Source organism: Dermacentor andersoni, chromosome 6 (genome assembly GCF_023375885.2).
Source record: "Dermacentor andersoni chromosome 6, qqDerAnde1_hic_scaffold, whole genome shotgun sequence".
NCBI classification, from domain to species: Eukaryota; Metazoa; Arthropoda; class Arachnida; order Ixodida; family Ixodidae; genus Dermacentor; species Dermacentor andersoni.
This window is the reverse complement of record NC_092819.1, coordinates 82,646,398-82,670,586: the sequence shown is the minus strand read 5'-3', so window position 1 is coordinate 82,670,586 and position 24,189 is coordinate 82,646,398. Positions and strand designations below refer to the sequence as shown.

Here is a 24,189-nt window from a genome sequence, read left to right as displayed (position 1 = left end):
AGACACTGTGCATCCAAGCACGCGAACGCCAGGAGCATAGCAAGAACATAAGAATAAATAAATTTCATCCATTAGTCATCTCCATTACTCGCCACTGAAAACGAGAGTGTGGAACGCGATAAGAGGGAACTAAGGTGAAAAATGATGTGTTAGCCTGCGTATGTAGATTACTCCTCTACAATACAAAAAATCCACTATTACCGCGAGAAGAGAACTTGTAATCCACAAAATGCGCAAGAACAAGGGACGCCGCCTTGAAATAAACTTCACTTCTGATTTCTCCAATTCCCTGCTACCGACATTTTCTCCACTGTTCTCTAGTTCAGTGGCTCCTCACTCGATACACGATGTCGCCCCATTCTAATTCGCTCCTTTCTCCACACTCGGCTGCTTTTGATGCCGGCTTTTTCGCTTCCGCGTAGCTGACATCTTCAATTTTCTGTTGCCGACGTCTACACTTCATGCCACTTGTACTTGTCTACCCAGTGACTCATACGTATTCTGGAGGACTAGACAAATATGTTCGCATACCTAATGTCACATACCCAATGACCAAATTTGCATAGTCGGGCACAATCCCAGTGTTGCATACCGAGTGGCCCCAGATGGCGTGAAAGAAGTTAGATGCAGACAGGGGCATGCTGAAAAGTGGACGAAGTTCCCAGAAAAACGCTTATCCCATTAAATATATCGCCAACCAGGAAGTTAGCAGGATTGTGCAACGTGCTACTCTAAAACATTTTTAGATGAACGGAAGCCATTGTCGGCTAGACTTCTCCAACAGCCTGTGAAAACGAGGATTGTACTAGAAGTCATCTTGTTTAAGTTATACTGAAGTTACACCGCGCCCCGCGATTTCTTAGGCGCTCTTCTTTCTAGATTTTTAGTATGAAAACTGGACCAGATGTTCTCGATATATGGCTTATAATAACATCATACTGAATAAAAAGACGAAGGCAGAAAGACGTTGTGTAGTCTTCGCACTCGTCTACGCATACGTTTTCGTTTTCAGGGCGCTGTTCTGGCTCGCCATTTTGTTAAAGACTTTTGGCTCCCTACTGCGTCACGGCCACTTGCGTCACATAGGCAGCACCAGGACTCCGTTTTGTTTTTCTGGCAAACTGCCTGCGCACCATATGACGCAGCAGTGATCGCTCCACCCGTGACCTGGTCACTCAAGCTCATTATTCAATGCCCAAGCTGTCGCCGATAGCGGGTGAATAGCCCGAGGTAGAGCGGTAAAGTCCGCGATGCCAGTGCACCGCGTATACAGGCTAGCTCGCAGAAGGAGCATATGGGCAGGCGCTAGCGATATCGCGCCTCGCGAGCTGGCGCCCACGTATGCAAATCATCTGCAGCGTCGTCGGCAGGATGCCAACGAACAAGTATTCCACGCACAAAATATGGGGCGATCAATCCATGCCGCCGTTATTTTATCTCTTCTTCCGAACCTGCTTCTCGTGCAAACGAAGCAGGCTGTAACGCTTGGCAACGCGCCGAGCCAATGCAACAGTTTACTTTCTGTATAACCGGGTGGTGGAGAAGTTGGTGCGGAAGAATTTTTCTGTATTTGAAGCATGGAACAAAGCTGCTGCAAATAAAAGGAAAAGGTGGTTCCTAGGTGTGTGTGCTTACTCTATATAATTGGGCAGTGAAACAAATAAAATAACATAAAGTAAGCACGAGCAGAAAATATCAACAGAAAGCAAGCGCGAGAAGTTTCTCAAATGCTGTGACATGGAAGCAAACCGTCGGCCTCGAACTTGAGTCGCCGAAGCTCATTCATTCTGTGTGGTGGTCTACAAGGTAGATTGTCATCCACATTGAGGTTACAATTCGACCATTTTTCACGGAGCATGTGCCTGTCGGATGGGTTGATGCAGCGCTAATAGGGAATCATCAGCAGTATTTGAATAATTTCATTATTCATTAATTGCAAAGAAAGCTAGCTGAAACACTTGGGTACATTAACCTTTCTAAGCTCGCTGACATTTCTTGATCATCACTGTAACTGGGTTAAAGTGCAGCCACGCTACAACACTAGACTCGGCAAAGGAAATACACTATTTGTTCCAAATAACAAAGAAATAATGTAAGATACAACCGTGTCCTATAACCGAAGACTGACCGCCATCAGTGTACCAGGTTTGTAACACAAACCAATCCCAGATGCCTAGTAATCAAGAGCGTAGGTGAGCGGATCTTGTTACCTGTGCACGTTATTGTCTTAGCAAAGACTGTTTTTTAAAGCGATAGCATTACTCGGTACAAAATGTAGCATTCGACTTTGTGGTATGTCCTAAATGGAGAATCTGATGGCAATGTGACCGACGGAGTGATGAATGAGGAGCAGCGGAATAGTGGAATGTTGAGTCACGTGACTGGAGGAGGGCGGTGGCGAATTACACAGATGCGAGCTGAGCGCGCTAAATTACGCAATGCTCTGCGATATATTGTTAGAGATTTAATTAACCGATAGCTGTGGTTCACATAGGTGTTCGCAGGCGTGCGTGATCACATTTCTAGGGATATTGTAAATTTCCAGTGAGCTTTTATTGGGATAGCTGCACGGTGCGTTTTATTGAGGTAACTGTGTTGCACATGAGTCATGTTTAAAGGGACACTAAAGTCAAATACAAAGTCGACGTGCACTGCTTAAATACCAGTCCAGAAACCTCGCAACGCTTATTTCATGCCAACAAAAGGCTTAGTTTACGAGAAATCTGCATCTGAAGGGTCCGAATACCTTTTTCGAAATTCAAATCTTCCGCCACCCAACCGGAGGAGTGGTAACATCGCATGCGCCATCACAACTTTTTGTGGCCGTCGGTGAGTAAAACGGCGCCCCACAGACGGCAGTACCGAGCGAAGTTAGAGCGGTGGATTCGCTGCTGCAGCTGCATTTTGGTCAAGTGAAGTAGACCGTTCGGGCATCCCGCGACATTCCATGGAAGTTGAATTCTTTGCTGCTTGAAGTTTGTGCGAGTGTCGCTTGACTCCGCGCCGCCCGCGCGAAAGCGTGGGCGGCGCAGAGTCGAGCGAGAACTAAGCCTTTCGACTGGCCGGATCGTTGTCGCTGGTAACTTTAATTAGTTCTACTTTCATAAAATAAAATAGGACTGGACAAATAGAGCCTTATTTCATCTTCTAATACAATACAGTGTTGTTTTTTGCAACAAGTTGTTGAGTACTAGTGACAGAATTTAACTGAGGAGTGCTGTCGTCATCGGGCAAGTGCTTGCTTGTTCCGGGGGAGTCTGTAATCACGTCTGGTATTTACCTCATTTTCTCTATCATTAAGGTTCTGTTCGCGATAATATTGACGCCTTAGGAATTCTAGACCACTCCTCTATCACTTTATCTGGACTTAATATTTGACTTTAGTGTCCCTTTAAGAGCAAAGAACAAAACACAGCGTTTATGCTCAATTGTTTCGGCTGACCGCACATGACGTTGGAGACTTCTATGTAGAACAAGAGGTCGAACGCTGCCCATAGACAGCAGCAGTAAATCTTGATGCCACAATATCCCACAGATGACCATGACATAGGAGTAGTCATGCAGATGTTAACAGGTAATCCTTGAATAACAGAGCCTCATATTGCTATCGTATTTCAATCACTTCATTGAAGCACGCTTATCCTGGAGTTTCTTTTTTATTTATTACAGCTTTGCGTGACATCGCTTGTTTTTAAAGACGAAAAGCTTAAGTGCCTCAAAGGTCAAAAATAAATTGACCGGCGCTATGAAAAAATTCACCATCCGGCGTTATGGCATAAAATTCAATGGCACCAAACCTGATAGTGCCCCCATGACCACTGGCGAGACTCGAACGCACAACCACTGGTGCGAGTCGAGCCCTCGGTTTTCGGGGAGAACTGAGCCCTAGACCTTTGCTGGGACCGCAATGCAATGGCACCAAAATTTGTGGTGCCACCATTGATGGTTGAACCCACAACCTTCCCGGGAAGTCGAACGCATGACCCTCGATGTTGCTTAAGCAACAGTTAATTAAAATCGGGTTAATTAACGCACTCGAACCCACTACCTTTGGTGGGAGCGGAACCGTCGACCTTTCGTTGGACCAAAATTCAATGGCACCGAAATTGATGTTGCCACCATTGATGGTAGAACCCACGACCATTGGTGGGAGTCGAGCCCACGACCTTTGGTGGTAGTAAAGAATTGTAATCGGAAGTAACAACACATGGAAGACGATCCTCTTTAGCGTATGATGAAGTAGCTCTCAACATTTCCTTTTTGTTTTCAGTATTAGTGTATGGAAGTGCGGGATTTAGCTACGGTTGGCACCAACCATTGCACACCAACAGAAAAAAATGTTTCCTCAAAGCTTCACCACGTCCTCTCTGCTCTTTCCTTCTCTCACCTCTGCAGTGTGCCGCCTGGTAGAGAAGGGTACGCGCGCCGTGCTCAGCCTGCAGTCTTCGAACGCGGCCGCTGTGGTACGCTCGGCGTGCGCGCGCTTTCAAGTGCCCTTCCTGCGGGTGCGCCGTTGCGAAGGAGGCGCCGACGGCGGCCACCCGTTCACGCTGTCCTTCTACCCGGACCCCGAACAAGTGGGCAGGGCACTGCTCGACTTGGTGCTCGCGTTGGACTGGACCTCCTTCACGATCGTCTACCGGAACCAGTCTAGTAAGTTTCAACGGCATGCCCCATTCATGTTGTATACGACTTGGCGCAGGGATAATCTGGGGAAAATGAGGGGCTATCTGGGAAATTTGAAATGAGGTAGATAATCTGGGAAAGGAGGTAGCTAAGCAGCATAACAAGACAACAGTTATAAATTCAAGGCAAGTGACTGCTGGCGCACCCTGATGGAGAGACTGCCGGCGTTTCCTCGATAACATCGAGTGAAGCAACAGCCAATCAGCCTCCGCCACTTTCTATCAATACTGCCTTCGCTGGAACGCCGAAGTCAATCAGTTGGTGCTATCGCAGGGTGAACATGTGAAAGAAGAACATGTGAACATGAACATGTGAAATGTGAAGAACAGGAAAAATCGCGTTTTGCACTTACTAATGTTCGCATGAAGAGCTGACACTTTTTCCGTTGAGATCTCTCTTCTTTAACGTATCATTGTGTTATTCGCCATCTCCTATTTGCCTCTACGGACTACAGCGTAGAGAGCGATTTTACGTACATTAAATAGATCTGCCGCCTCGCACTGTATTTTTTACCCCTATGGGCGACTCTACACATGCCGTCAGAATTATCTGTGTTTCGACAGAGCTTACTCTGTTTATCTCCCTGACACCTATGACGGTCGAGAAACTGCGAATACACGTGGTATCGTGACGGGCAATGCTGATCGTGTAAGGTACTCGTTTGGACATGTTGATCCCATTAATCCTGTCACTGTATTTGTCGCCTCATGTGTGTGCATCATATGCTTGTGCGCAAAAATCCGCCGATATTCATTACTAGGTTCACCCTCCGGAACACTGTATAGCTTTGAAATTATCCAAAAACAGTATCAGGTCGCTTTCTGAATAAGTAAAGTACCGTCGAGCTAAAATACCGCCACTACATACAGGCGAAGATTCTATGACGGTAGTGCATTATCCGCATCTAATTAAAAATGGGTCTCAGCTCTTTTCAGCTGAACTAACACTGTGGGCTAAGTAGTTTAGTCGGAAGGTTCGCCCAACACTCAGGTTTCATGTGCGTGCGTTCATGATCCGGTGTAGCGTGCAAACAAATAGCCGTTTAATATACCTCTATAAGAAGGATTAAGGTTAAAGAGGTCTATAAGGTTAGTGGTACTTAAGATTCTTCTCAATATGAAGAGAGAAAGAGCAAAATTAGTGAAGAAGAAATTGACCAACCTAGACGCAGTAAGGGTAATAGCAGACGACTTCTGGCTAGTGCTTGCAAACAAATGTGCAGCCTTAGACCAGAAAGATTAATATAACACAGAGGCATAGAATGAAACCATAACTAAGTTCGTTTCAGAAGCAGCAATTAAAGTGAGAGGTAAGGCATCACGGCAACTAGTAGGTAAGCTCTCACAGGTAACGAAAGACCTAATAATGAAAGGACTGAGCATGGACGTGTCTTTCATGGAGATAGAATTCACTGAGCTCTTAAAGCTGATAAATGTGAAGGAAATTAGCGTTATTCGAGATTAGAACGGCGAAAAATTGATGAAGAAGAAGTACGAAATGGCCGCAACATGCAATCAGTAAGAAGAAGCCATGCGATAGATTAGGTCAAGCTGTATGCTGTGAAAGATAACCAGGGTAATATCATCAGCGATTTTACTCATATAGTAAAAGCAGCAGAGGAATTCTACACCGACCTGTACAGTACCCAGAGCAACCACGCAACCGTCATTGGAAGTTGTGATGAAAAGATACAGAGGCTCCTTCTATAACTAGCGATGAAGTTAGATGGGCCTTGCAAGTCATGACCCGAGGAAAAGCCGTAAGAGATGAAATAACAGAATATTTAACAAAAACATGGAGGAGTTATTATGCTTGAAAAACCTGCAGCCTTTCGTACACAATGCCTCACAGCATTTTACAGTGTACTAGAGATCGGGAAGAATGCCAAAATTATACTACTTCATTACAAGGGACAGGTTAAAGAATTGAAACCTTACTTTCAGCATTGTATAAAACAGTCACCAAGATACTTTCTTATAGAATCATCGCAACGCGTGACTTCAATCAACCAAGATAACAAGCTGGCTTCCTTCAAGAAGGGGATATTCTACTATGAATTACATCCATGTCATCAGTCAGGTAATATGGATATATGCGTAGGAAAATCAACCTCCGTCTATGGCTTTCACAGACTATGAAAGGCATTTCATTCAGAGGAATACCAGCAGTCATGAACTCATTGCGTAATCGAGGAGTACAGGAGGCATGCGTGAATATCTTGGATAATACCTACAAATATTCTACAGCTACCTTGGTTCCACGCAAGAAAAGCAGGAAGTTACCTACCAAGAAAAGCGTCAGGCAAGGAGACAATCTGTCCAATGCTATGCTTAGAAGTATTCATGCTAGTAGATTGGCAGGGCTTAGGAGTTAGGATCAACGGTGAACACTTCAACAATCTTCGGTTGGCAGATGACATTGTCTTCCTCGGCCATACTGATGATGGATTGGAACAAATGATTAAGGACCTTAACCAAGAATGGGAAAAGCAGGGCTGAAGATTAATATGCAAAAGGCAATGACCAATACCCTGGCAATGGAACTAAAATTCACGATCGTCAGTCAGCCTCTAGAGTAAGTGCAGTAGTACATTTATGTAGGCAAATTACTCTCAAGAGCCCGTGATCATGAGAAGGAAATTTACAGAAAAATGAAAATGGGTTGGAGTGCAAACGGAAGGCATTGCCAAGTCTTGACTAAAAGCTTACCGCTATGTCTGGAAGGAAAAGTAAAATGATTGCATTCTACCGATGTTATCATATGAGACAGAAGCTTGCAGGTTGAAAAAGAAGCTCGAGAACAAATTCAGTACCGTGAAAAAAGATATGGAAAGGAAATATTAGGCATAATGTTAAGAAACCGGAACACAGCGGTGCGGATGGAGAGAAAATGGGGATAGCCGACATTCTAGTTCACATTACAAGAAAGAATTGCAGCTAGGCACGCCGTGGTAAATCATTAGAGCTACAAAATTGCTGCCGAGGGAAGGAAATGCAGTCAAGTACGTCACAAAATTATGTCAGGCTCAAGATGTGACCAGCTAGCGCAAGACAGGAGTGATTGGTGGTCGTCAGGAGAGCTCTTCGTCCTGCATGGTATATAAGAATAGTCTGATGGTGATAATGAATTTTTTTATCATTAAAGCGAAAAAAACGAAAATTAGCCGGTTCATTGAGAGTACGACAACATTATCCTTATTGTATATAAGTTGTGAATTAGATTACATATTTCAGAGTCACCACAACGGGTACACATTAGCCACTGCGATTGATTAGTAATATTATCTGTCGTTATTTCTGCTCCTTTGTAATCATCAATCTACGGCCTACTATACGGCAGGATTATGAAGGCATGCCTGACCAGCTAACGATGAGGCACCGTCTGCGGTCACTTGCACTGTCACTGAAGTTCAGTAGTGTCTTATCTTGGAGTTAACAAAGGAACCCAATCATAGAGCGTGTTTTCTTCCTCGGTTCCTAAAGAAACGCCGCTACTGCCTCTCGAAAAGCTTGTGTGTTCAGTTTCTAGAGTTCTGGATAACCTATTGGATGACAATAATGGGTTGAACGGCGCAGCCTAAGACTCTGTACTATTGCACGGCTCGTTCTCTCAGAACTATTTTTCACAATCTCACTCGTTATCTCATTCTCTTTATGGTACGTCTTCTCGCTCTGCTCACAGGCTTCCTCCGACTCAGAGAAGTGCTCAAGTACGGTCAGAGGCCGCCGGCGAAGGTGCGCCTTCTCCAGTGCTCGGACCAAGGGAGCTACGACACAGTTCTCCAAGACCTCAGGCGCAAACGGGAACTACGCGTTCTTCTAGACCTCAGCACTGCGGAGATCAACACGTTCATGAAAAAAGTGAGAAAAACATTAGTCCCATGGGACGAACATTCTACCTACCTCTGAGTCATTTGCACAAAGCTTGCCTATCTCTGGTTACGCCAAAAGGAAGATTTCTTTGGTGTGAATTTGGCCATATACTTCAAAATCACACCAGCTACTGAGCGTTTCTGAAAGAGAAAAATAAACTAAACGAAATCGGTAAACAAGACACTGGAGAAAGTGGCGGTGGGTAAAGAAAGTTTCAGGACTGATTTTCTCCTGGCCACGCGCTTATTCAGTGCAACGCACCAGCGTAACTTTCTCTTAACGTTTCCTCTACTCGTGGAAACTTTCTGTGGCAATGACGGGAGAGTTACGAAGGCAAAGCGCGCACAAGTGACAGCGCTTCTGAAAAGAGTCCCATGTTTTCATCCACCTTAATTTAAGCTGGAGAAGAGAAAACATAGACATCTTATTAGTAGCAGTTAAATAAGGTAAAGCACACCACTGAATGTAAGAGTTTACTCATTTTGCGGCTTTTCCCTTCCGGGTCCGGGCAAACGTGAAACCGTCGCGCGTGGAAGCTGCGTGGATTTAGCGTCTGTTCCAAGCAACTAAAAGCACTGTCAAACGCAGGCTGACTACTTGGCGCCATAAAACATGGGCAGCAGCCACGCACCCTTATACACTGTTTCATACATCAGTTGTAACGCTGTGGAGGCTAGAGATACTTTTTTGCAGTGGCTGCGTTCGCGCTTATAAACAGTTCGGTGTCTATTGACGTATTTTAGTGAAAATGTTAGTTATATAAGGTCAGTTCTGAATGAAAATAAGAATTTACCCTTAGAAGCAGACACACCATGCGCTCATCCGGCTGCTAACACGCTGTTTTACATCAATTTTCTTTCCGTTGTTTTTTAGTGAGTTTTACGCAAATTAGCATGAGTTTTACGCGAATTCGCTCGATGGCACTCAATGAACAGAGATAGCATGCAACGCGCAAAATCAGCACGCACAAAGAAATCTCGAGAAAAAGCCGCGTACGCAAACATGTGCGCATCTTGTTTCCGCGTTTCAAGAACAGAAGGCTGCACAACGAAACGCGCCAGCGCCGCGTATTGTTATCAACGTATTATCTCAATTTAGCAATGCCGTGACTGTCCCTCTGTCTATCTGCACACTTGCCGTGAGTCGCTCGCCATGTTTTTCTCGGGCGCGTCAAGGGCGCACCTGCTCTTTCAGGCATTATCGTTCTATTCTCCGTCGAATGCGAACAGGGCACTAGCGGCGCATTCTTGTACCTACACTTTCCCTCAATCGAATACCTTAAAATGCAACAAATAAAATAGCAAGCACGTTCTTGAAGTACCTGTTTTTCCTTTTGAATGCTAGAAATTTTCTGGTGTACAAATGGATATCGAGCGAGTTATTTCATTTTGCACTTTTTGCCGCGAGTGGCGACATGCAGTGAGACGAGAGCTTACAAGCGGATACACTCTAGAGCGCCGCACCCACGAGGGCGTTCACACGGTCGCCAGGGGTGGGTGCTGCAGTGCTATTCTCGATAAATTCATTCATGAGAATGACCTGACCGTTCTCTGTCCATTAGGGGAATGGCGACGCAGCGCCGCGGCATGGCTATTCACCGCAGGCGTTTCGGTGAGACTCTTGAGACCGCCACTTTACCAACGAAAAACGACACTCGAGCCTTAGAGGCGAGAACGACGGCTGTCGTTGCAAAATGGCGGTGCGGTATTCTGGAGCCCGTAGTAACGCAGCACAGCGAAAATGTAAAAGATTACCTGTGTGCGCGAAGCCTCCGCGATGCATTGCGAAGAAGAGCGTGCTGCCCAGCGACACAATTCATCGCTTGTCATCGCTTGCCCCGTGAAGGTGCCTCTGTGCGTGCGCGTACGCAGTATTTGAGGGTGTTTTGCGCTCCAAGATGCTTGCCGATTGCCTCTTCTGAAGCTAACAGCGATCGCAGATGGATATCGCAACGACACCGCAGCAATCGCATTTTGTCAAGTGAGGGCACTTATGTGCAGTTATGAAATGGGAACTTCGAGCGGAGAAAGGTGTTGCAACGGTTTAGCGCGCAGTGCTTGTGATGAAGAAACGCCATGAAAAGCGAGCGATTCTCGATGCTGACTGTGCTTGCGACACTGTGGCACCAATACATACATCTCTGATGATGGGCCAGTCTTCTCAAACGACAACTGCGATACGTTCTCATTGGGGAACATTACGCACTCCTCAGCAGCTTCGTCCACCACGACGCATCGACGCCTTGCAAGCAGCTATAGTGACGTGCCGATAATTATTTGCTGGGCACTACGTCGCCAAAATGCAGGCAATGAAACCGTGTTGTGGGGCCATCACAGCCCGAGAAGTTTTATGCATAAGCCAGCGACCGTAGCTGTTTTGTTTTTGACAGTGGTGGTCAGTGCATCACCGATGACAGTGCGTTGTGCGTGTTTCATTTCGGCGGTCAAGACTGTTTATGCCTCTCAGCTTAGCACCGAATCGCTGTTGCCGAAAAATAAGTTTGGCGTGATCCAACCGTGGTGGGGGCGCGCGCGAGAGTTACAGGCCTCGTATGGGGCATGACCTGTGGTTTTGATTGACAGGAGAACACGTTCCAAACTCGTACATCGCAAACCAACCTGCGAAGGCGAAGTGGTCACATTATATAGAAAAACTCAGAATGCACGCTTGGTTGTCTACCACGGTGCAACAGGTGCCGAAAACAGTTGTCACAGTTACACGGTACCACTGCACTGCACGCGCAGAGAGGCGAAGGAAGTTACTCCGCAATCACGGACCACCACAGCCGCATGAACGTCCGCCCCTCCAGGCGGTAAGTGTGTTGGCTTACCTACTGCGTGAGCAAAAGCGTAGACATGCGGCTGTTGAAGGAGATGCCCAGCGACTTGTTTCCTTTGTCGATGCACGCCATCGCCTACTGGAGGAAGTACGGCCCTGTGGTCGTGAGGGACGAGCTGCTGGCGCGAGCTCCATTCCGGGGCCACGGGAAGATAGTGCAAATTCACAAGTGCCTTCTTCACGGCAAGCGGAAGTGCAATGGAGGCCGCTTGATGACGGGCGACAACGTTCCGCCGAGCTGCCAAAATTACGGCTGTGTGGCAGATTGTGGACCGTGGGTCTTATGGCATAGTCTGCGCGACCACAGGGGAGCTGCGACTTTTCAAGGTCGACCGACGAGACGCGGCAACGCTAGGCTCCATTATTACAGCCAATGATGAACCGGCGACCATTATTCACGGAGACGAATGGGCCGCATACAACTGTATCCCAAATTTAGCGGATGCTAACAGGGCGAGCCTCAATCTGCATTGGGAAACAGTCAACTACAGCGTGAAGTTTGTGGACACCATCCCGTACAATCTGCGGAAGCTTCTCTTGGCTGCGTAAAACCTATCACGTGCATCAGCTCTGTGTGTACGTGCTGTGGGCTATTTTGAGTGCATTTTTCCACTCGACGAAAAGCATAGGCAACTGTGAATAGGCAGCGCGGGTTTGAAAATATTCTCAGTGGGTGGTCACTTTGGCATGGTAAGTCGAGCAAAAGCGTACGCGTGTACGGCCAACCACATTAAAGGTCGAAAGGTATAAGGGTCAATCGTTATAGAATATTTGCATCAGCCGCCGGCATCATTCTCACACATTTCAAGTCTACTACGCTATGCCTACGTTAGCCTCCTCTGTGAGGCCGATGGCATGGCTCAACACAGCGATCACCGTAATTGCTAAATCAACAGGCTACATATAACATTTGTGCTTTGACATTGTCTCTTTGCACGGCAAAGCAGTAATACCAAAAGGGGATTGCATAAAACGAATACGAGTATCTGTGAGGGTACTATTTAAGAAGGTCGTAAAGTATTACCTAGCAAGGCTTAAGAAACAAATCTGATTTCATAAAGTTGTGGCTTGCAAAGCTTGAATCGAGCTTGCTTGGAGTGGTGAATCGGCTGACTTGGTCTCCAACTTTCGCGAAAAAGAAAGGTAAAACCATCATTGAACGTCGCATTAACACAACGCACGCTCGTGCAGCATGACAGGGCGATGCCATATAGAACAAAGAGACCCAGCCCCTACCACTGCTACGAATGCTCGACCAGTCGTGAAGTGTGATTCACAGTGTAAGGTATGGTGTTATTACTTAGCAAACGTATGTTATTCCTGGGCGGGAACCGCGTACAAGAAACGAGGTAGTCGCGCAATATACCGTGTGTCCCATCTAATGTAAGCCAAGCTGTTCAATGGAAATAGAAAGGTTAAAGAAAGATGATGCAAGCTACAATTATACCAACATAGGTCTGAAAATTATATCTTACAGCGTGATTTTTTAAATATTTCGTTTCGTTCAACAGGTTGGCTGACGTTAGCTGGAGTAAGTACCCTATAAACAGTTAACGATTTGAACGCTTGTCAAAGTAAACAGCCGAACTTACTCCGTAGTACAACGCTGCCCACGCTGTTATGATCATCGCGGATGTCTTTTAGCCACTAATTGCTGCTAAACCACAGCTTATAATTACAGGGAGAGTGTTGCAGTAAGGGCAAAATTGTGAAAAGGTTCCTTTAGAAATACAACAATTCGTCGAGGCTGTTTGTATGCTCCAACACGCGCGCCACCTGCATGCAGTGGGTGTTCTACCCGCCTCATCGGCAGCAGAAACTCCGGCCTTGCTGACATAAATCAGTTCAGTCAGTACGTCCGCTAGAACCTTTTGCAAGGTGTAGAGAACGGGACGTCACACTAAATATATTGTGCGAGCGCGAAAACAACTATTAGCAATTGCCGCCGAGCGTATAGCTGACATACAACACGGAGCGTTCACCGAAGCCAGCCTGCCGATGGCTCACAGATGGCACTACGGCCTACGCAGTATGGCGGCACCCATGAAAAAATTACAGATGGTTTGGCTAAGCCAACTGCAGAATAGTTAGCGAAAGCATATTTTTTTGGACCAAATAAGCGATTTTCTTGTACTAAGTTTGGCATGACTAGGCCGTTCTTTGAGCGGTTGCTAATTAAATCCTTTGCAGTTGCCATGTCGATGTTAAACTGTGGCTTTGCTGCGCACATGATACGCATAGCTATGTACATTGGTTTGCATAATGCACACAGAGTTACTCGGTGGACACAGGAAGAGGAGAAGAGGAGGGCTGAAGACTTGCACAAAGGCCGCCTCGGGATTTAGTGCCGTACTGGCCAGTGTTGTTGAGCAGATTTGGCCATTGCACGAAGGGAATGCGAGGGGAAATCCAGCGCTCCGCAATACATTTAATTGGAGGTCTGTAGGTAGGATTGTGCGGATATTTGTACCCATTGATCACTAAGTACAAAGGCAGTTTTGTTTGGGCGAGTGATTACTTACACGTCCTACACACCTTAAACAAAGGGAATTCTTCAACGACGGGAAAGGGCGAAGCCAAGGTTCCGTGCATGGGGGCCGTGACGCAGGTGGAGTCCTTCTTGTACTACAGTCTGTCACACACAGAACACGCGAAGCCGAACAGGTTGTCGATGAAGTTCCGCTTGAAGATGGCCGTCGCTGCCGATGCTGATATGCACCGTCCGTAGCTAGTCGGGCTTGTCGCTATTCATCTATTTCGTCAGTGCGCTTGGCGTGCTTTTGCAATGTATCGTTCTGAAGTTGCTCCTGTCTGTTTTCCGAAGTTTCGTTGGCACGTTTTAACGTCACGAATACTCTTATTCGTCACTGTAGTCGCAATCGCTTATCCACATCTTCGTCGGTCGGCTCTCACTGCCTCTGTCGCCGATCACATTGTTCTTCGCTGCCCTTGGCGCGACATATTTCTATAGAAATCTTCGATGACGGTCCCGATTCACTTTTCATATTTCACACGTACGCACGCGGACGTATTTTTCAAAAGAATAAAAGGCTAAGCACGCGGAACGCGAGTGACGAAATGACGAAACGCGCGTATGAAACAGCTTCACACAGACCGAGGCGGAATCCAGGTTTTAAGCTAGTAGCGCTTTCTCACTAAAAAAGATATATATTCTGGCAAGACTATAACAGGGCGAACAGAGCGTTTGTCGTACACTTTCGGAGATGAACTATTTAAGAGCCATATTACATGCCACACGTCAGAAAAGACACTAAACTGCAAAGGCCAAAATTACAGTCGCAATTTTGTGTTAACCAACACGCCACAGCCAGCTGATTGCGGGCTTGATTCGACCATGTTGTTTCCTGCGGGATACTGAGGAAGAGTTGCCGCTTTCGGCGTTTTCTCAATGATGCATGACTCTATATAGGCAGGTAACTGTAGTACCACATGACTTATTCCTTCATATCAAAAGATATATCTCTGTTTCGTTAGCAACACTGACATTGTTTGCTTAACAATGAGCGTGCAGTAAACGACCATGATCCTTGAACTGCGTGCATGTTGAAGAAGCTCAGCTAGTCTAGCCCAATCCGCAGTTTGCCGCTTCGGTGTGTCTCATAATCAGATTGTGGTGCAAAATAAACTGAATTATGGAGTTTTACGTCTCAAACCCACGATATGATTATGAGGCACGCCTTAATGCGGAAATCCGAAAATTTGGACCACCAGGGTTTGTTTAACGTGCACCTAAATCTAAGTGCACTGGTGTTTGTCGCATTTTACCCCCATCGAAATGCGCCCGCCGTCGTCGACATTCGGTGCCGCTACCTCGAGCTCAGCAGCCTAACACCATAACCACTAAGCAACCAGGACGGGAAATGGTGGTCTAACAAAAATGTACCGCAGAATTTACCTGATTTTTAATCTTTGTGACACGGCGGTCGAGCATCTCTTTGGCTGTTTTTCAGCTACACGGTGAGGTGCTCGATATGTCATGGACATCTGTTTTGAGCCGATATATTCTTGTCAAATGCAATTTGTCACCATTCCGTCTGCAAAAATTGTCTGTGGCCGCACTTAACATCGATCTTCCTAGACACTCCTACACAAAAGTTGTCTGCGAATAGAGCAAGCGACCAAAAAAGGGAACAAAAATACGGTTCTGACATGCATCGATGAGAGCCACAAGGCCAAATCAATTTATGAGCATTTCAGTGGTATCTGCAGAACGTTTGTAATGCGAAGCATGCCTCAATCATATGTCGAGTAGAATGCGGAAGATACGCCTGGCTACTTGCAGCATGCCTGCTTTGCATCTTACAAATAGCAGGTTTTAAGGCGAGCTGTGTAAGTTGAACGATTCTCTAGTCACGTAATGCATGAAACGTATGGCGGGTAGGGCTCTATACAGGCATTTCCATATTAGCCCTGGAAGAGGAATGCAGTGTACAGGAAGAGGCACACAAAGGGAACTGAATAGAGTTGCACTCACATCAACCCCCCCCCCCCCCCAAAAAAAAAAAAAAATAAACAGAACTAATACAGATACCTAAGTTACCGTGTAAACATATGGAACGCGTGGAGGGCTGCTGTCCAGGACGCGCTGCGAATTTCAACCTTTCCCGCATGATGCCACGCCCACTTTCGTGCGGGCGTGCCGCTCCTTTTTGTGCACATTCAACGCTGTCGATATAACTATTTTTACATGCCATAATTGATCGCTTAGTTTGAATGCTCGTTTATTTTATAGGCGCTGAATTTTACAATAAAACGGTTTCTATGAGAGAAGTAAACATCTTCCAGTTGTATCTCGCGTGTAGTGCCTATAAACTTAGCTACGAGTTTACAAAGTGTTCCATTTGTAAGTTCCGTTTGCTCTTGGTCAGCCGCATTTGCAAACGCATATCTGACATCCAAGTTGTCTGGAATATTCTCTTGCGAACCTTTCTGCAGCGAAACGACGCTATTGTAAACATGGGCTTTTTTCACTTGCTCACTTGCGTATTTTTGCTTTTCATAGAGAATCAAAATAAGGTCTATTCCTGGTTTATGTAACTGAAGCACATGCCTTAACCCTCTGAAGAAACCGCGTGCCAGACATACAATGTACACTAAGGAAGAAGCTGTAGGGAGGCTTCTGTTTTGTTGTCACAACAGCGTTTTCTCAGGGTTGGTTGGTGCTTTGTTCCATTTTATGTGTGAACTGCTAACACATGAAGTGACGACCATAAGTGGGTGTATAGCTCGATCGAGTACACATATCCCATAGTGCTGAAAGACTCTCAGAGCTAGTTATACTTGGTAGGTACAAGGCTTTATTACCTTCCTAAAGCCTACCATGAAGTACTACTGTACAGGCTCGCTCTGACGTGGAGTCTATTAGACTATACAGGGTGTCCCACATAACTTGAGTCAAGAATTTAAAAATGAAAGGCGCGTCGGAAGCGAATTAAACCGAACGCATACCATTCGCAATACCTATAGTAACTCAGACATTTTTTTGTTTTGTTTTCCACATAACAAACTAATTACTTAAGCTTAATTACCCAACTCTTTAACAATTCGCTGAGGACCACAAGTATGATACGCAGATTTGTAGAGCACCTTCAGAAACAACCAACCGAGTTGTTTCCTTTACGATACGTCTCACTTAGTCCTTTTTTTCCGCGTTGCAAATAAGGCCCGCGAAATATGAAAACAGCCAGGTGACGGAGCGCTTGCGCAGTGGTATTGTGCTGCTCTGAAGCGTGCATTCAGTGAAGAAGGTCGGCTCCCGTCGGATGACGGCGAAAGTGGATGCTGCTGGCCGCGCGCTGCCGGTGAGATAAAGAACGCCCTGACGCTTCCTCGTAGCCAGTCACGATGCAAGCGAGGTTGTTCACCGAACGCACGCTTGAGAGCAGCACAATACCACTGCGCAGACGCTCCATCACGTGTTTTCTTTTTTTCATATTTCGCGGGCTTTCTTTGCAACCCGGAAAAAGGACTATGTGCGACGTATCGTAAATGAAACAACTCGATCAGTGGTTTCTGAAAGCGCTCTGCAATTCTGAGTCTCATACTTGCGGTCCTCAGCAAATAACTAAAGAGTGGGGTAATTGAGCTTACTTAATTATTGAGTTATGGGGTAAACAAAAAAAAATGTCGGAGTTACTATAGGCTATTGCCAATAGTATGCGTTCGGTTCAATTCGCTTCCGAACGCGCCTTTCATGTTAAAGTTCTTGGCTCAAGTTATGTGGGACACCCTGAACAATGCGAAGCTTTCGCATCGAAACCTTCCGGTCTTTCCTGACGGTTGCTGCTGGGTGCTGTTGCTGTCTTGCCGAATTGGTCGCACCTAAAAAAGAAATACTGCCTCATGTTGGGATCGAAGCTCGGTCCCAGAGCGCGTCAGCCCGACGCTCTAATCATAAGGCCACAACCGCATAACACTTGTGTAATGCCAACGCCTAAACTAGCTCTTTCAGATGGATGCCGCGTGGGTCAAATTGCATAACACGGGTGCACGAGAACACTTGCGCGCGTGCCACCTTCCTTCATGCCAAAGACGCATGAATAAAATCGGTAAATTTGTAGCATTTGATAAACCGCTTGGAGGAAACATTGCTTCATGTATATCCCGAAGTGTGTGTTGTATCTCCATCATCTCTTTTTTTCTTTCTTTTGGGGGGAAGGCGAGCTCTTCCAAATAAATTATACTGAACCAGAGATCAATCAAACTTTGCGAACAGAATTTATAAAAAAAGAACACACGATAGAATCGACGTAAATATATGCCGCATGCCCCTCGGAATATTAGTGTAGCAGTGGCCCAACCTGCGCAACCCAAGAATAGTGTGCGTGTTGTATATATTTTCAAAATTTCATGCCAGAACACAGCCAAACGAACACATCTTCATACGTGGTCAGCGACACACAGTTGAGTAAAATCACAGCGCCGATTCTTATTCAGTTGCGTAGTCTAGTTCTTATACCAGTTACATATGTAAGCATGTACGGCACTAACTTTCGCCAAGAGATATGTCGATCTCTTGGGCGAATATTTTTTTCTAGTTATAGCTTGTTCACCTTGTGTGCTTACGACTTGCTGCTGACGTTCTTGTTCTTCCAGCTGTACTCATGCAGCTTAGGCACTTTCGATCGTGTGGCCACAACAGCTCCCATGAGGAGTTGCATAACGTATCCTTAGTAGAAAGCTAGCCATGTTTGCATCTCGCAATCGAAGACAACGAACCAATCTCTTTGTGTCTCGCGGAAAATTTATTCCGGGCCCACGACATTGCGGCGGAACTTCATCTCCCGGTCCCATCGTGGGTGGCGCCACCGACTTGATCTTCGGGAGCCTTCGGTTTTAGCTCCCCAAGATCTCAGTCCCTCGTGACTCAAATAAAGTTCTTGTCATGTCATGACATGAATCCGTCACGCCGGCCTGTTTCACATAAAAGCAAATAGAAACCACGTCTCCATTGAGCGGTGGGGAGAGAGATGCCTCGCTATATTGCGAATAGCACAGCAAAAGCACACAAGCCCACGGTGAATTCTTCCTTTCGGGACCCTTAGGCCAGTCTGTAAGCCTCCTTAATTCTTCTCATTGTTTCTCGACCTTTTTTGGTTAACACCAAAGAGGTGTGTCCTCAATGCGACATAGCCCGACATTGCAAGGTACTCATTGTAGTACCAAGCAGCGGCTTTGGGGAGATGCCAGTAAGTAAGACTGCTTCAGAAAGGCTGCGTTATTATAACAAGAAGCGTTAAGACAGAACTGAGACAGGTCTTAGTGTTTCATCATTATCACGGGTAACAATCACATATACCATTAGTTATATAGCACAGACCGGCATGGCCGTAATTTTTTTTAGGGTTACGCGATGAAGTTCTGTGCAAAAGGCCACCACTTAGACAATAATATGTGATGTGCAATACGTAGTATGTGATATATTATAAGTAAAAAAATACTATAAAGGTGATTTATTTTCGGTTTGCTAAAGTACCCACTACTGAAACCTCCTTCCAGTGTATCACAAAAGACTATACTATGGGCTATGCGTTATGTTTTCTGCGCACAAATAACATGCTGAGCTATCAACATCAGAGTAATATTATACATTGGACATTCTAGGATTAACCAGCGGCCATGCAGATAATGTCCCTCGAAAGCATGCCGGAACCTGCTCCACCTGAGCGTCTGGTTTTAACGAGTGGACTGATAGCTAAGCATTCTACGACGTTAAATGTAGTGCTGCCTTTGAATGAGTTGTGTATCGCTAAACTCTACCAAGAAAGAAATCAACGAGGCTAGAATGAGCAAAATGGACGCGTAAAGCGCCAGTACAGTTTCTGCATTCGCGCAAGTCTACTGCACACCCACTGAGCAGTCTTACTGCATCGAGAGATTGGTGGCCTGTAAAAATAGGGTTACACGATCATAGGTTTAGCAAGTGAAGCAAGTAATGTTAAAGCACTCACGGAATAAAATGTCAGCACGATGCTTAAGCAGAAGGCGTTAAACCTGCTTCCTGAAAATGAAATGCCCATGTAGGAAGGCTAAGGCTTTTATGTATGCGTGCGGAGTCGCAGTACGTATCAGTACACCGAGGAGAGCCCTGCTTTTGTACTATTGAACTCTGAGTAAGCTAACTCACAGTTTTTCACATCACCATGAACTTTGGCTCATCGTTTACAGCACTGCATGCTTTCTCCGTCCGAACTGAAGACGCTGACGCTACAGAGAGATACGATTGTCTCTTATTTCGTCGAAATTATGCAGTTTAAGACGACACAGCAATGTAATCTGCGTCTACGGAAACTTTTGCTCTGCGCTTCCATCGGAAGAAAGGCAGGCATGGTTAGAATACGTATTTGGGACCACCATGCTTGGGATCATGTGTACGGTGGAAGAACACCGTTGACGCCTAGCCAGGGTGGTAGATAATAAGCGAATGAATTTTTCACGCGTACACAAAGCTCACGGTATGTCCCGACAGGCAGAGCACTGCCAGCAATAGCAGGCTGTTATGCATGAAGCGAGGATCGTATAGTAACGGCCAGTACTGATTGCTCTAAACATTCACCTAAAATTGAACAAGGACGTGGCGCCACCTGCCAAAAGACACATGATCAAAGTTCATTCGATGACTGCGAGCATTTTTTTTTTATTTGACGTCATGCGCCACCTTTTCGCTAGCGAACATTCCGCCACACAGAACGCTTTATTATTCTGCTGTGCCACACCTCCGAAACTCAGTGGGCCACGTGGCCTCGAACACTCGGCGCGGGAAGAAATTGCGTACCGGGAGCTAGCATTCTCGCCCTAAGTGGTCGCCCTTGAGGAATCGGGCTGTCGCGTGTCGCTCCCTCTGGTGGTGGGAAAAGGAGAGAAAGAGAGTCTCACTACGTGGTCGATGTGATTGTTTACCTCATTCCCTCGCCGCCTGCAGTGGGCTGCAGGTGGCTGTAGTAGCATGTGTCTGTCTTATTGTCCGTCCGTCCGTCCCTCTGTCTGTCTGTCTGTCTGTCTGTCTGTCTGTCTGTCTGTCTGTCTGTCTGTCTGTCTGTCTGTCATACGAAGTAACAGATAATGAAGAGAGAAAGCATAGGGAAAGCTAATTATCTTGTTTACATGATATGTAGAAACAACTAGCTAAAGAAAAATTACAGCAGAATAAAAGATAAGCTGACGTAGGTGGGGACCTTACCCACTACATCTGCATTGTGCGTTAATTCGTATGCCTGTGTCCAAGAGAAAGAATCGAGCCACTCGAATCCCCTTGTCTATCTAGATGCACACACAGGCGCGCGCAAACATACATCGACAGGTGACGCGGCGAGTTTGGCATCAGGGGCCGTATAATCGCTATCGCAAGAGAATCAACCTGATCATAATTCTACGAGGCGCGCTTGGGCATCTTTTTCTTCACTAAGGAAAAAAAAATTGGCTGAAGGCTTAGCTTGGTTAAGCCTGGAAGATTGCGAAAGCAATACCCTCGGCTGCGCCTTGGTTCGGCTGATGGTGTGGACATGGTTGCCCTTTGTTAAACTTATGGCTATACATCATCCGACATAGCACAAGGCAGCGCGCCGACCACTGCGAGGAGCCGAGCTGTAGCCCCATTTATGATCCTAGCGTGACGTCACACCAGCGAGCTCCCTCTCTCGGTAGCGCCGCAGCAGCGGCGCGCAAGGCTTCGCCTCCACCATCGATGCCACGAGCTGGGGCCCCGTCTCTCGGTCTGGCGTGACGTCACACGGTCACGTGACGCGCAGCTGTGTAAGGAGGCACCCCGACCACCGATGGGCCGAACGTGCGAGCAGTATTGCTTTCGCAATAAAAAAAAATGTCTTCTCCTCAACTTGATCTACGGATCCTTGCAGAAGCGTTCGAAACTTCTGAAAAAAAGTTCTAAATGTCATACACAGCTTTTCTTGCTTTTCCATCTGCTGTTGCCGTTTGTCATCTTGAGCTGCAAAGAGCGCTGTAGCTCGTTCTTAGTGATAAAAAGAAAGAACCAAAAGAAACGACGTCGAAACAACCGTTTTTTCCTGGCGTCTCTTCTTTTTCCCGAGTTTCGCGCTCAATTTTAATGGCCAGCATTGAGATTATGAAGGCGTAGTGAAATTTTGCTGCTTTTCTTGAAGCCATTCGATAGTAACCAACCGCTTTGGCCTACAGTTCTACTTCAGGGTTTTTTGCCCTATATATAGCCAACTCGCCAAACTAGTGGGCAGCAGGAAGAATGGCGGATGAGAGAGAACGAAAAAGGAAAAGTAACTGTAGACGTTAACTGGGTGCGGTAAATGACAAAAAAAACACACACACACACACACACACACACAATAATCTTCCTTCCACAGTCGGCTCTTGTTTCGAATCTCGGAAGTGGGATGATGGCGCTATTATTATGCTCTTTGGTTCTTCCCATTTCTGTCCTCCTACTACGAGGATTTTCCAGTTGAATTCTTTACAATTACCCCGCGTTTCTCACACTATTGTTATCCATTGTCATTTGAAACTCATTTGCGGATGCTGACGCTTCAAATGTCGTCTCGAGCTTCAAAGCTAAAAAAAAAAAAAAAAACGAAGTCTTCGTATTGTGCAGGAAATACCGTTACGCGATTCCGTAAAGTGCCAGCGAGGACTTCACCATTCCGACAGCAGCTCCGATTCTGACGATAAAATAATAGCTTACCCATGCTTGCTGCTATCTCCTTCGACACAATCAAATTTTGTTGCTATCGAAAATGAAGATGCAAGGCAGTCGAGCTCTAGAGAATATTTTAGTCGCGAGGCTGTCTTCTAATAGCAATATCATGAGATAATGCTGAGAAGCGTTTGTGATGATACGGCTCACTCTCCTATAAATTCTGATTTGCCATATCTGTCGAGCTTGTGGCCGAAAGTAATGATGTCGCCAGTTGACAGCACCCTTATGTCGCTAAAGCCCAGAATGAACGTAAGATCATTCTGTTAAAGCATTGCGCATTGCAGTAACAATCTGGGAAGTTGAGGTACACAATGGCGCCTGGGCAACGATTCTGATTCGTGGCATTGTGTACTATACCATAACCCAAACGAAATTAATCATTGCACGTTGAACACCACCAAATACTTCTGAACGTTGCAGTAAGGTATCAAGGCGTGGTTTGCGCACGTAATGACACCAGAACGTCAAAGAGATCTAAAGGATTGATGTGTCCTCCAGTAATCTTGGAGTGAGGTGATTTGCCACCAAATGAACAGTCAAGGAGCGTTTTACAAATCGCACTGACAAGAAGTTGCGCCTTCTGAAATCAGCATTTTGCCTGAGAATTGCGTTGGCTGTAGATTATGCGTTCTGGAACATCGAAACGCGTCTGTCCACGCTTCCATAGAGACCAGTGCTATGCTTAGCTTCGTAAATTATTGTAATGACAGCATTTTCTCACCGAATAAGTGTTTAATTATGCAAAGGCTAGGAGTTGTTTCGTTACTCTGACCGCCTACTATATAGTCTGCACTCCTTCGAATTCTGGGTCATGTTGTATCTCCCAATTCTCAAGAACTGACTTCTGAAAATGTTCATCACGATTTTTGCGAAAGATTTCGAGTAAACGGTCACTTTTCGCCTATAAAAAGAGAGTCTTTATGTTCGGTTAACTCAATAAAAACTGACTGGCAAGGCAAGCTTGGGAAGCTGCACCTCAAACACACCGTTTGAGCAGACACAGTCAACTGGGAAGACGTTGATTGGATGATGAAACGTGGCATAGTGCCACGTGGTTATCGTGTTTCTTTTGTGTCGCCACCGCTTTATGACAGTATCTCGACTTACACCACCGACGTTCACCCCGCGATCTCAGACGTTACATGCATCTATGCGGCAAGTGAATGTTGCGATGTCACAGCCCTGCGCTGTTGCGCAATATTGAATATTGCCTATAGTGTGGTATTCTGTTACGTAAAACAATCGCGCAGTAACTCATCTGGTAGTTGTCTAAGTATCCGTAAGCACTGTGTCACTTGCTCGTCTCCACGCAGCCCGGTTTCATCATTAATGTTATGGCACTTGATTCAACCAGTATAAGCCCTTATCAACCCTCATCGGTCGTTGGAGCGAACATGATAAGGCAGCTTTAATGAAGGAAAGTTCATTACGGTACTCGAACCCATGAGCATTGGTGCTAATTAAGGTGAGGATAATTGGCCACATATAAATAAAGCACAGCTAATTAAGGCAATCGAACCCTCCATGTTTGGTGTTAATCAAGGTGAATGACGGCCACTTTAGGCAAGCTGTTGCAAAGCCGCTACT

General features: G+C 45.9%; 1 protein-coding gene across 1 annotated transcript in view; it reads left to right on the top strand.

Annotated features, from left to right (window-relative positions):
* Positions 1-3,745: 3,745 nt before the first annotated feature.
* The window catches only part of LOC126522984 (glutamate receptor ionotropic, kainate 2-like), a 262,608-nt gene continuing 242,164 nt past the window's right edge, over positions 3,746-24,189 (top strand). Inside the window, exons 1-3 of the mRNA XM_072288943.1 lie at positions 3,746-3,821; positions 4,396-4,653; positions 8,368-8,546. Coding sequence (XP_072145044.1) covers positions 3,746-3,821; positions 4,396-4,653; positions 8,368-8,546 — 513 coding nt within the window. The remainder of the gene's footprint in view (positions 3,822-4,395; positions 4,654-8,367; positions 8,547-24,189) is intronic.